Source organism: Rhinolophus sinicus, chromosome 2, assembly GCF_057876585.1.
Source record: "Rhinolophus sinicus isolate RSI-liver-muscle chromosome 2, RSI-T2T, whole genome shotgun sequence".
Taxonomy (NCBI): Eukaryota; Metazoa; Chordata; class Mammalia; order Chiroptera; family Rhinolophidae; genus Rhinolophus; species Rhinolophus sinicus.
Window position 1 is genome coordinate 13,076,946 of NC_142502.1, and position 12,152 is coordinate 13,089,097.

At 38.0% G+C, this 12,152-nt stretch overlaps 1 protein-coding gene across 22 annotated transcripts in view; it reads left to right on the forward strand.

Moving 5' to 3' along the window:
- The window catches only part of SYNE1 (spectrin repeat containing nuclear envelope protein 1), a 414,622-nt gene that overhangs the window by 317,071 nt on the left and 85,399 nt on the right, over positions 1 to 12,152 (forward strand). For all 22 annotated transcript variants that reach the window (XM_088795370.1, XM_088795376.1, XM_088795381.1 and 19 more), the window contains 8 exons: positions 249 to 380; positions 1,049 to 1,245; positions 1,907 to 2,039; positions 2,420 to 2,602; positions 3,808 to 3,957; positions 4,550 to 4,726; positions 5,162 to 5,317; positions 10,121 to 10,273. In XM_088795370.1, coding sequence (XP_088651496.1) covers positions 249 to 380; positions 1,049 to 1,245; positions 1,907 to 2,039; positions 2,420 to 2,602; positions 3,808 to 3,957; positions 4,550 to 4,726; positions 5,162 to 5,317; positions 10,121 to 10,273 — 1,281 coding nt within the window. The remainder of the gene's footprint in view (positions 1 to 248; positions 381 to 1,048; positions 1,246 to 1,906; positions 2,040 to 2,419; positions 2,603 to 3,807; positions 3,958 to 4,549; positions 4,727 to 5,161; positions 5,318 to 10,120; positions 10,274 to 12,152) is intronic.

Sequence of the window (12,152 nt, forward strand, 5' to 3'; positions counted from 1 at the left end):
TGCTTATTTAGTAACTTGCTCACAGTGCTAGTTAGTTGGCAATGCCACAGCCTGTTCACCATGCTTTTCAGGGTCACCATCTGATGGCTGGCTCCACAGCCATCTTTTGCTTCCCAAAGCAAACCCCCAACACACACATCTCTGACATAACTTTAAAGAGAATTGGTCCAGTGCATTTTTTGCACACAATGAGGAATGCTGTTCCTTTTTTTGGGGCGTTAGCTCATAAACTGGTGTTGCATTTCCAGACGTGGTCGCATCTGGATGAGGGCCACCAGGAGCTCAGCAGACAGCTGGAGGTGGTGGAGACCAACATCCCCAGTGTGGGTTTGGTGGAGGAGAGCGAGGACAGGCTCATCGATCGGATAACACTGTACCAGGTCAGCGTCCAGATGGCGTCTCGGTGGGAAAATTTGCCACATGTCCTTTGGAAACTTCCCCAAGCTTTTAAACTGAATCTAAACAAACTTGCAATCAAATATTGTAATAAGTACTTTTATTTCAAGCTATTGACATTGTTGAAAGCAGATAAATGCTTAGTGTTTGTTTTATAATAGAACATAAGAAGGTATTTTTCTCTTCTTTTTTTTTTAATAAGAGCTCTTTTTGAAAACTCAGTCTCCACCAAGCATTTCTATAGTTTATACTCATATCACACTATCTTAAAATAATTATAGTTTGTTGTTTTGTAATATGGTATTAAAAAGTGTTTTGTTTTGGTTTGGTTTTGTTTGTTTTAATGAGAGAAAGAGAGCTCTTTTTGAAAACTCTGCCTCTACCAACCATGTTCTGGAGTTTAAGCTAGTGTCACACTATTCTTGAAATAATTAGAGTTTGACAGTTTTAAATGCACCTAAAGTTACTACCAAAAAAAAAAAAAAATGGCCATCTGTACTTAGATATAGATAAAGCATCTCAAAGTTTCCAGTGGTACTTGGGTGCACATGTTTGAAGTTTGACTAAGGGGATGGGCACCAGAGAAATGGTCATTCTTAAAGAGAAAAATTGCATTATCCAAATTTTGACCCAGTATTTTCAATCCTTTTAGCATTTGAAATCCAGCCTTAATGAATACCAGCCCAAGTTATATCAGGTGTTAGATGATGGGAAACGACTTCTGTTATCCATTAGCTGCTCAGATCTAGAAAGCCAGCTAAATCAACTTGGAGAACACTGGTTAAATAATACCAGCAAAGTGTCTAAGGAACTTCACAGATTGGAAACAATATTGAAACACTGGACCAGGTAATACAATGACTGTTTTGCAAATTTTTAGATTTGTGATGCAGAGTATTTGTAAGGCTAGTGTATATTACGGAACTGGGAAAAGATGTGGTCCCTCTAGGAATTTATCACAAAGTTTGCAAAATAAAAGGCAAACACAAAGTCCCCAGCTGGATTCCTGTATAATTGTATAAACATGTAATTAAAAGTGGGCAGAGTGGCAGGTACCTTACCTCTGAGTTGTCATCCTCCCTTGCTTATTGACTGATCATGGGTGGTCACAGTAAAACATTAGGCGAGAAGGAGTAGGAAGTGCTTTTGAAAAGGTGACATTTCTCAAAAACAATGGGAAATAGTCAAGAGAGGTGAAGGGTTACTTTTACTTAAGGAAATACTCTATTTGTGTGCCACCTCTGTTCCTAAGAAGTTTTAATAATCATCTAATATTATCTGAATAGCCTCAACATGGAGTAGAGAAGAGATATTTTATTTTCAGCTTAGAGGTAGGAAAGCTGAAACATGGCATAAATATTAAGAGAAGAGAATTTGAGAGTTTCAATCCAGGGCATTATTTTCCCAAATCTATCCTGTCTCCTTTTAAAATTAGCCTTGGTGAATAACGTGGGTTAACAGGAAGTAGGAATCGGATGTTTGCTTAATAGGCTCATTAATATACTTACAGATATCAAAGTGAATCTGCAGCTCTAATTCACTGGTTACAGTCTGCAAAAGACAGGCTAGAATTTTGGGCTCAGCAATCTGTGACAGTCCCTCAAGAACTGGAAATGGTGCGTGATCATCTCAATGCTTTCCTGGTAAGCCTGAGAATCTGAAGCATTTGATTCACCTTTATTGTTTACGAGCATATAGGTAAGGCCTGACCTACACCAGTAAAAAGGAAACCAGCTGTCAATGGAGCGACTTAGTGAACCAAGCTCTAGAAGATCTGAGTGTTAACTATTTGTGTTGAACAGTTACGCAGAATACTAGGGCTCAACACTGCCTCTTTTAAGGTGGTTTTCAAGTCATGGCTTCACTGTTGGCTTTCATTCAGGGCTTTTGTTTTCTCTAGAATGCTTAACCCAACATGCCTTTGAGATGTAAAGAAAACTTGTTTGTGCAATAAATTGGTCTCTTTCGTTAAATGAGAGGTCTGGCTATTTAATCCTGATCTGAACATTGCTGCTTCTCTTAGGAGTTTTCCAAAGAAGTGGATGCCAAGTCGTCCCTGAAATCGTCTGTTCTGAGCACCGGAAATCAGCTTCTTCGTTTAAAGAAAGTGGATACAGCTGCCCTGCGTTCTGAGCTGTCACACATTGACAGCCAGTGGACTGACCTGCTGACAACTATTCCAACTGTACAGGAAAAGCTCCACCAGGTATACAAAGGAATCATTGGTTTAATTGGCAGTAATCGATTTAAGCTGTGTGAAATGGAAAATCTGCTTTTGCTCACAAATTTAAATCAGCTCTGCTTTGGACATGTTGTCGTTTCTCTCTTGCATTGTATTGCATATTAAAAGTGAACCATTCCACAAATGCCATATCTACAAATGCCATTTATCGTGTGTGTGTGTGTGTGTGTGTGTGTGTGTGTGTGTGTATTAGGATCCTTGTCTGGCCTTGTTTAACTTCTCTGTTTTCTCATGAGTACAATGGGGATAACTATACCTGCCTCATAAAGTGAGTAGATATGAAGATTTAATGACAATAAATGTGAAAGACCCATGATCTTACCTATAACTGAGCGCTGGCAAGAGAAGCAAGAGAAGTCAGGACTTCTTTTTTCTGGAAATATGCTTTTCTCTCCCCTGAACTCCCAGATAGTCTGTCTTTCTCTCTCTTTGGCACTCCTCACTGTGTGCAAAGCATGATCGGTAGACTTAATGTAAATGTCTTACCCTATTAATCAGCAGGCTGCTGTTCTAGAGGAGAGGAAATAGCTCACATGTAACCCTGTATCATTCTGCACCACATGGAAATCCATAAACATTTTAAATGATTGCTTTGGTTCCTCCAAATCATTATAATAAATATCTGCATAAATATATGATGTATTAAGTAAGATTCAGAATTCTAAGTATATTTTTGCTGAAGACTGAGGAAATTGGCTGTGCTCTTAGGAATAAATATTAGAGTGCCAAAAATCTAGAAAATGATAGTTTGTAGTGTGGTATTTTTCTTTCTTCTTTTAACATTCCTCAGTCATAATACACAGAGATTTTACAAGATAATTAATAAAATACATCTGTTGAATGTTTTGTAGTTAACTTTTTTTAAACTCATAAAACTAGCTATAAAATCACAATAATATTTTCTTCTTGCTGGTATTTTGATTAATTAGTTAATGTTTATTCAATGTTTATAGTATTGCATGTCAAGTGAACATAAGATGACTATTATTGTTCAATATTTGCCTGATGTTTAATTCCAAGCCTCTAATAAGAGTAGGATCCAAAAATGTCATTAAGAAATGTTATTTCTTTTGGTACATTAATAAGTATTAATGTTAGGGTTCTTAGGTTAACAGAAATTGCGTTTGAATTTTGATACTTGTAACTTGTTCTGTCTCTTACTTGGGCAGCTCCAAATGGATAAGCTGCCTTCTCGCCATGCCATTTCTGAAGTCATGACTTGGATTTCTCTCATGGAAAATGTCATTCAAAAGGATGAAGAAGATATAAAAAAGTCCATAGGTTACAAGGCAATTCATGAATACCTTCAGAAATATAAGGTAATTAAACATTTTATTTTTTATTTTTAACTTTTCATATTTTAGGGCTGTTTTATTTGAAGGAACTCAAAAACTCAATTATGGAAATCAGGTCTAGAAGTATATGTCTCATACATAGTGACACCAAGTAGGTGTCACTTCCAAGAGTAAGAAAAGTGCCTCCCTAGTTGTAGGCATAGAAAAGTTGTCCAGTCTTAGGAATGTTTTTGAATAAGATTTTGTGTCATTTTAAGAAATAATTTTTAAAATACTGTAATTTATAAATATTCTCATAGTGAGACTATACAATTTATCCAATTCTATGTCCTCTACCAAATACATACAAGATATTTATAAATTCAAATATATTTACAAGTTCAAAATTTATACACTTAATTCGTATTTAGTATATTCATATATTTTTATATATATTAAGCTTCTGAAAATAAAGGATTGTATGAATACACACAGATTGTGTCATTTGGACTAAATCATGGAAATGATGAGATTAATCCTAAGGTTACTTAAAGCTTTCCAAATTCCTGATAAAATATAAGACATTTATTTGCATGACACTGTTATTCTCTTTTTATTTCCCCCTTCTTTTTTTTAGGGTTTTAAGATAGACATTAACTGTAAACAGTTGACAGTTGATTTCGTGAACCAGTCGGTGCTACAAATCAGCAGTCAGGATGTGGAGAGCAAACGCAGCCATAAGACTGATTTTGCTGAGCAACTTGGGGCAATGAATAAAAGTTGGCAAATCCTGCAGGGTCTAGTAGCGGAGAAGGTAAGCCAAGTGGCCCCAGCTGTCCATGTTTCATGAAAACTCCAAGGACAGGTACACTCTGTAAAGAAAATTAATTTCATGAGTAGTATAGCTGCACTGGGCACAGGGAAAGAATGCCACTGAAGGTTACATTGCTCAAAATGCTCTTCAGTCATGGGAGTTATTTTGTCTTATGCACCCGCCACTCTTTGTATATCTCATATTGTTTTAGTTCTTTAAAGAGGCCTCTTCATTTCTTTTGCCTTAACTTCAAGTTGACTTAAGTTCTGTACTTGCTTACCAAAAAAAATTGTCATTAATTCTCACTTTGTAACGTTCATTTTTAATCAGATAGACAATGGGTTGTATTTTAAGAATTCTCAATTTGGAGGAAATTGTGGCCTGCCAATGATTTGAATTTAACATAAAATTGCAAATTTCTTTATGTTTGTTTAGATTCAGCTGTTGGAAGGCTTATTGGAATCTTGGTCAGAATATGAAAACAACATACAATGTATGAAAACTTGGTTTGAAACCCAGGAGAAGAGACTGAAACAGCAACATATAATTGGAGATCAGGCTTCAGTTCAGAATGCGATGAAAGACTGTCAGGTAACTGGTCCAGGTGGCTGACATGCTCTGTTTCACAATTGCATGGTGTATGCCAAAGGCATTTGCGTTTCTTGAGAACTGAGAGAAAAATGTTCCATTTGGTAAGAAATTTCTCTGATTATGTGAGTTTATAGAACTTTTTTAAACTGTTTTTATAAATTCAAAATTATGAAACTTTTTAAACACACTTATAAGTAGAGAATGCTGCTAACCCCCCTATATTGATCACTAGATTTGATAATTATCAAGATTTTGACATATTTGCCTGAGTTGTTTCTTTTCTTCTTAAAGACTTCATAGTGAATCCCAGACATCATTTTATTCCTTCATACTGTAATACACAGCTCTAAAAATGGACTTTTCTTATATAACCATAATATCATTATCACCACAAAAAAATTTAACAAGAATCCCTTAATATTATTTAATGCTCAACCCATGCATTATTTCCTCAATTATCTTTAAAACCTTTTTGTTCCCACTTAATTTATTCACGTGAAGATGCAACAGTGTCCACTTGCTACATTTGCTTTTTAGAGCTCTTAAACCGCTTTAATATTTTTCTAATACTATTAACTTATTGCAGAAACTGTAGGCTGGCCCCAGTTTCAGGATCAGCCTGTGTACTTCCTTCAGATATCATTGACCTTGTCTTCCCTCTCCTGTATTTCCTATAAATGGGAGTTAGCACTTGAGGCTTTATTACATTGGGTTCAACTCTACTGAGCAAGTGCTTCACAGGTAGCAATATTCCTTCCTATTGTGTCGTGTGGGGGAGCACTCAGCAGCATCTGCTTGTTCTCCTGTTAGAAATAAGTAAGGATCACTTACTTACTAAGGTTACTAAGGTCAAGTAGAGTGGGCATACTATAAATGTTTTCCAGTGACAGAACACTTAATATTTCCTCAGGTATTCTATATACAAAGGAAATGTGAGCTATTACAGTTAACGCTGTAATACTTTTTAAATAATTCAGTAATTTGAAATGTGTTATGGATTAGCTGTGACGCTGCTCTATAGTGTTTTCTAAGAACAACTGAAGAAGTCATTCTGCAGAAATGCTCCTTTCCCCAAGCTTGTTTTTATGTTCTAGATTTCGAAAAGTAAGGCCGTTAGTAATGAAATTCCTTCCAGGCAGCATTTTTCCTGTGGGGCACATGTAAAGTGGGATATGTTTAAGCTCTCAATAAAAGCTTTTTGGTTCAGAAAAGGAAGACCAGATATTCTTGTGCTGGGGTGACAAGCTAATGGGTTGCAATCTTGAGGGTGCATAAAAATGGCAAAGAATACTATCACATAGAGAAATACTTGGAAATTAAAAAAAATAATAAAAACGCTTCACATCCGAAGATGGGTGTGTAAAAGATGGAAGACCAAAAACACACATCATTGCTTTTCCAATTTTCAGGGGCCAATAGCATTTCTAATTTAGGCCATCAATTCTAAAATGTACAAATAAGCCCGGATTTCAAAATTTTACTTTGAAGGATCAGTTATGCTTCTTGATGAGTTCCTAAATTAAAATGTTTCCATTAGAATGAAAAGATAATTTAAGTGTTAATGTTAGCAGGATTAGTGCTTCCTTGTTACTTTGTTGTGATAAACTTTACTATTCTAACACTGAAATAATATGTTACTATAACTTTCCATTTCCTTTGTTTCTTCCTCCCCTACTTTTGTTCCTTTTTCTGACTTTTTGTCTTCTCTTTAATTACTTTTATCCTGCCATTTTCCATTTTGCTTCTTTTCATGTACACGTCTTCTATGTCTTCTATTTAATGAAAGAGACATGGCTACAAACAAACACAGTGTAGCAGAAGCTTGGCCAAGTTTAGCTCTTTTGGGGACCCAAATGTTAGTGTCCCAGAGGGTTACACCAGGCAGTGTCAGAAAGGAAAGCTTGAACTGTCGTTTTAAAAACTTTACCCCAATATTAATTTGTGACTTCAAATGAAATGTCATTTTTTTGAAGCCAAGAACAGAATGAAAGTAGCCCACACAGTTATTTTGGGGCATCGCATATAAATCACAGTCGCCTAACTGGCAGGCTCTGTTTGGCAGCACCACAAACCTTGATAAAAATTTATTGTCAGTTTTGAGAAATTGTTCCTTTGGACGAAAGTGTGAAATTCAAGTCAGCATGCTGAAATTGGTGACTGGATTCAAGCTGTATTTTGTTTTAAAAATCTTGAATAGATTCCCACTCTTTCAGAGGTGATTTATTAATTTAAACCAACACAAAAATTGATGTTCGTGAATTCACTCAAGTTAAAAATGATTTATTATAGCAAAAAATGTTAGGCTTGGCTTTTCCCTTCGTTGATCAGAAATAATCATCTTTTAATTATCATCAAAAGGAAAGGAAAACACACCTTTATTTTGCACAAAATATTACATATTTCAGTCCTAGTTCCCTTCTGGGTGTTGCTTTTATGCCAATATAAATGTGCAGAGCATTTTAGAGATGTGTTTCTAAGCAATGGATCATTAATTTAATATTGCTCACTGAAAAAAGTTAACATCTATGGATAAATGAGGATAAATTTAACTCCAGTGGTTGAATTTTAGAATCATATTAAATTCACATTGGAAGGATTATTGATGGTTAGTTTTCCCCCGTTCTTCCACCTCCTCCCCCACCCACTCCAGTTCAAGCTGTTGTTTCTTAGTCTAGTTGTGTAGGACACAGCTCCCCGGCCCCGCTGGTATTATGAGCCTTGTGCTCCCCCCGCTGAAGCAGTCGGTCGCCGGTCATTGGTCGGCCACTCACAGCAGCTCACAGCAGCTCTCGCCGGCTGCCGGCCACTCATGCTGGCCACCGGCCCCTCATGGCAGCACACAGTAGCCCACATCAACCACAGCAGCACACAGCAACTCATGCTGGCTGCCAGCCACTCTTGGCAGCACACGGTAGCCCAGTTTATGCCAACCTCCAGCTGCTCACGGCAGCCCAGCTCCAGGGAGAGCTGTTTTCACAATCTTAGCCATAGAGGAAGCAGCTCACTGGCCCATGTGGGAATCGAACCAGTGACTTCGGTGTTAGGAGCACAGCGCTCCAACCACCTGAGCCACCAGGCTCGCCCTATTGATGTTTATTTAATCTTTTAGAGAAGTACAGAGAAATATCCTTAAATAGTAAAGTTAATTATGTTTTCTGTACTGCATAAAGGACCTGTAACGCTAGTAAATCACTATATTCATTCTCTGGTTAATTACCAAAGCTGTCAAAATATTGACAAAATTATAAAGTGGAAATGAAAGAGCAATATTAAAAGCACAAATGATCTCTTCGGTTACCTAATGCAGGAATTTCTAATTAAAATATCAAGACAAAAGTAGCTTCATGATAATTAAGGAGAGAAAAATAAATAAATTTGCACTGAAGCATGGTAGATTACTAATGATGGAATATGACGATACTGTCTTACACTTGCCTAATTTTTAGTAGCTTAAGGATATTTTATATATTTATCCAATGTTATCCCTTTGAGGTAAGCAAATGTGTTACTAATCCTGTTTTATAAATGAGGTAGAGAGTGATTCAGAGGTGGGGCCAGAGAGAAACAAAACTAAAAGAGGCACAATATTTATAACTAATGCATCGGAGATGGGCCCCCCACTGTGCCCTGTCAGCAGCATTACCCATCCCCCCAAGCTTGTTATTCATGTGTGTATCATAAGAGGAAGATGGCAATCTTTTTTACAGAATTGAGACATTATCCAAACTTAAAATAGTTTGGAATTTTCTTCACTCTAACCTCCAGTGCCTACACATCCAGACATCTAGTTTTGGGGTATACTTCTGAACACGAGAATCTAACCATGCCATAATATACAGCCTCTCACATCACCCAGTGTGGGATTGTCGTCTTCTCCAATATTCATGCCCTGATTCCTCGCCACCAGCACTGGGCGGAGGGTCAGTAGGCTGACAAGGTTGGGTTCTGATCCCACCACTGGCCTCACCAGCTCTGTGACCTGACACAGGTTTGTATGACTTGATCTCCCACTTACTCATCCACAAAATGGTGAGAGCAGCCTCAGCCTGCCTCCATGAGCTTTCCAGATTTTCAAATGCCATTAAAATATGTTAGGATTATGATCTACGCTTAAAGTGAGGCCATTGCCTCACTTTATTTTATTTTTTGAACATTTCATACTGAAATTTATAAATGTACATCTCCCCAAAATGAGGATTTGATTCATGGAAAAGCCTATCATTTTTTAGAATCACATAGAATCAGAGTATTGTAGGGAGAAATAAAGTATAATAGAGATTCTGGAGAACCTGAGACACAGGGCAAGTTTCTAACTTACCAAGAGTGGCACAGCTCCACTGTAGCAGAAATGTAACTAAATCTCGGATACCGGGGCCCAGAATATTCACTCTATTGCATTTCACCCTATGAGCTCGGATTGGGTAACTTTTCCAACACCAAGATACATGAATTTAAGAATATAATCATGTTACCACTTCTGACATTATTTCTTTCCTTGTTGCGTCTTGAAAAAAATTTATATTTTTTCTTTATCTATTGATAAAAGTGTCATTTCTTTATCAGGTAATCAAATTTTACTTTTTTTCAGGTATGCTAATTTCTCATGGAATAAAAAGACTAATTTTAAAAATTTAAATGTAGGAAGAAGTTTTACTGTGGCAATGCTCTCCGGAGAATTACAACTTTTTTGGATTAGTAAAAGATTTTTAGGATATGACACTATAAGGGCTCCATTTCAGCACACCCCCAGCATTCCATAACGGAACAATTTAGAATCACTTTTTTTTTTTTTTAATCTTTCAGGATCTAGAAGAGTTGATTAAAGCAAAAGAAAAAGAGGTAGAGAAAATTGAACAGAATGGACTTGCTTTGATCCAGAACAAGGAAGACGTCTCTGGTGCTGTCGTGAGCACGCTGCAGGAGCTCAACCAAACGTGGGCAAACTTAGACCACATGGTAATGCTGCTTGTGGAGAGAGAGCGGGCGCCAAGACCGCGTTGGCCATCTCATGTCCAACCGTGTCATGGGAATTGGTGGTGTAAAGTAACTGAGTAAATAATCACACATCTATACGGCATCTCTTTTTACTGTGACCTTCACTTTATTAACCTTCTTTTGAAAGTCTAGCTTTGGGTGTTTTCTATGACAAACATTATTATGAACATTACTCTCTTAATAAACTTATCCATTCCCCTGTCCCTAGATACCCTCTAGGCACAGGCAATTCTCAAATGTGTATCCCCAGCCTGGAGTTCTCTCCTACACTCTAGATAGAAACAAAGGCAGAGAGAGAAATCCAGCTTGTAGACATCTCCTCGTGTGTGACCAGTAGACGTCTCAAACTTCCTCGCCCAAACCACCTCTTGTTCTTCCCCCACAAGCCTACACTTTCCGCCATCTCAGTTAATGACCGCTCTACCCTTCCAATGGCATGGGCAGAAAACCGTGGCATCATTCTTCATTCCTCTCTTTCTCTCATACCCCACATCTAGTCCACCAGCAATCTTGTCAGCGCTGTTTCAGAACAGCTCTAGAATCCAGCCTCTCCGCCCATCCTGGCCGCTGGCACCTAGGTCTGTCACCAGCACCATTCCCCGTGATTGTTTCAATGGTCTCCTGAATAGTCTCCATGCCAGGGAGGTCCTGTTGACATGGCAGTCATATCACACCACTCTACTCAACCCGTTCCCCCCCACCTCCCACGCCCCCACCCCCCACCACCCCCGCTGATGAAAAAAATAGCTTCTTATCTCATTCAGAATGAGGCCAAAACCTGTTGAGGGCCTGAAGGGCCACATGAACTGGCCTCCCACGGCCTCTCTGACCTCGTGGGAGCTGCCCCATGGGTTCGTTTTGGTTTTGGTCACCCCTACTCTTGAACTCAGTGGGCATGTTTCACACTCAGGGACATTGCACAGGCTGCTGTCTCTGCCTGGAACACCTTCTAACAAATATCTGCATGGGTCACTTCTGCTCCTGAAAGTCTTTGTTGAAATTCGCCAACCCAGTGAGAGTTTTCCTGACTACTTTGTTTTAAAAGATACTCACCCCCACCTCTCACTCCCTGACTCTCTTCTCTGCTGTGCTTTGATCTGTATTATTTGTCTTCTAACATACAATACAGTGTACTTGTCTATTTAACTGTCTTGCACTCAAACGTAAGCGCTATGAAAATGTTGGATAAATATGTGCTGAGTGGAGCTTTAAATCCTCCAATAAGAAAATACATGTAACAACAGACACTGCTCTGCACACACTCATACAAGTAGTTATTATCCGCATTTCACAGAGATGGGAGCTGAGATACAAGTAGGTTAAATGACTGAGACCAATGGTGCACAGCAAACAGCTTCTCACAGCCTGTGTACTCTTCTCCAATCACAGCTTTCGAGTCTATCCTTACCTTATTTTTAACCTAACTTAAATTTATTTTGTTTTATTTTATGCATTTTTATAAATCATCACAAATCACAAATCTTTGGAAACAATTTACCATGTAAATCAACTGAGTGGCTCTTTCACAGAAACATCTTCTCGTGAAAAAACAAACAAAATAATACAAAGAAGAAATAGACTGCTCAAAAATTCTCATTGCTTTCTTGGCTTCATTTTCATGTCTCTTCCTGACTTTCATAGGGTAGGCCCTGGCACCTGTCTGCACCTATGGGCACTGCTTCCTTTCTGAGGCAGCCCTTCTTAGTCCTGTGGCCCATTAGATAGTATCCTGATTGGTTTCAACATTTTTTATTTATGCGAAGAAGAAAAGCAGAGAATGCAGGTGCAAATGAATTGATGTGGTCTGTTGTGTTCATTCTGGCCATACTTACTCCATATT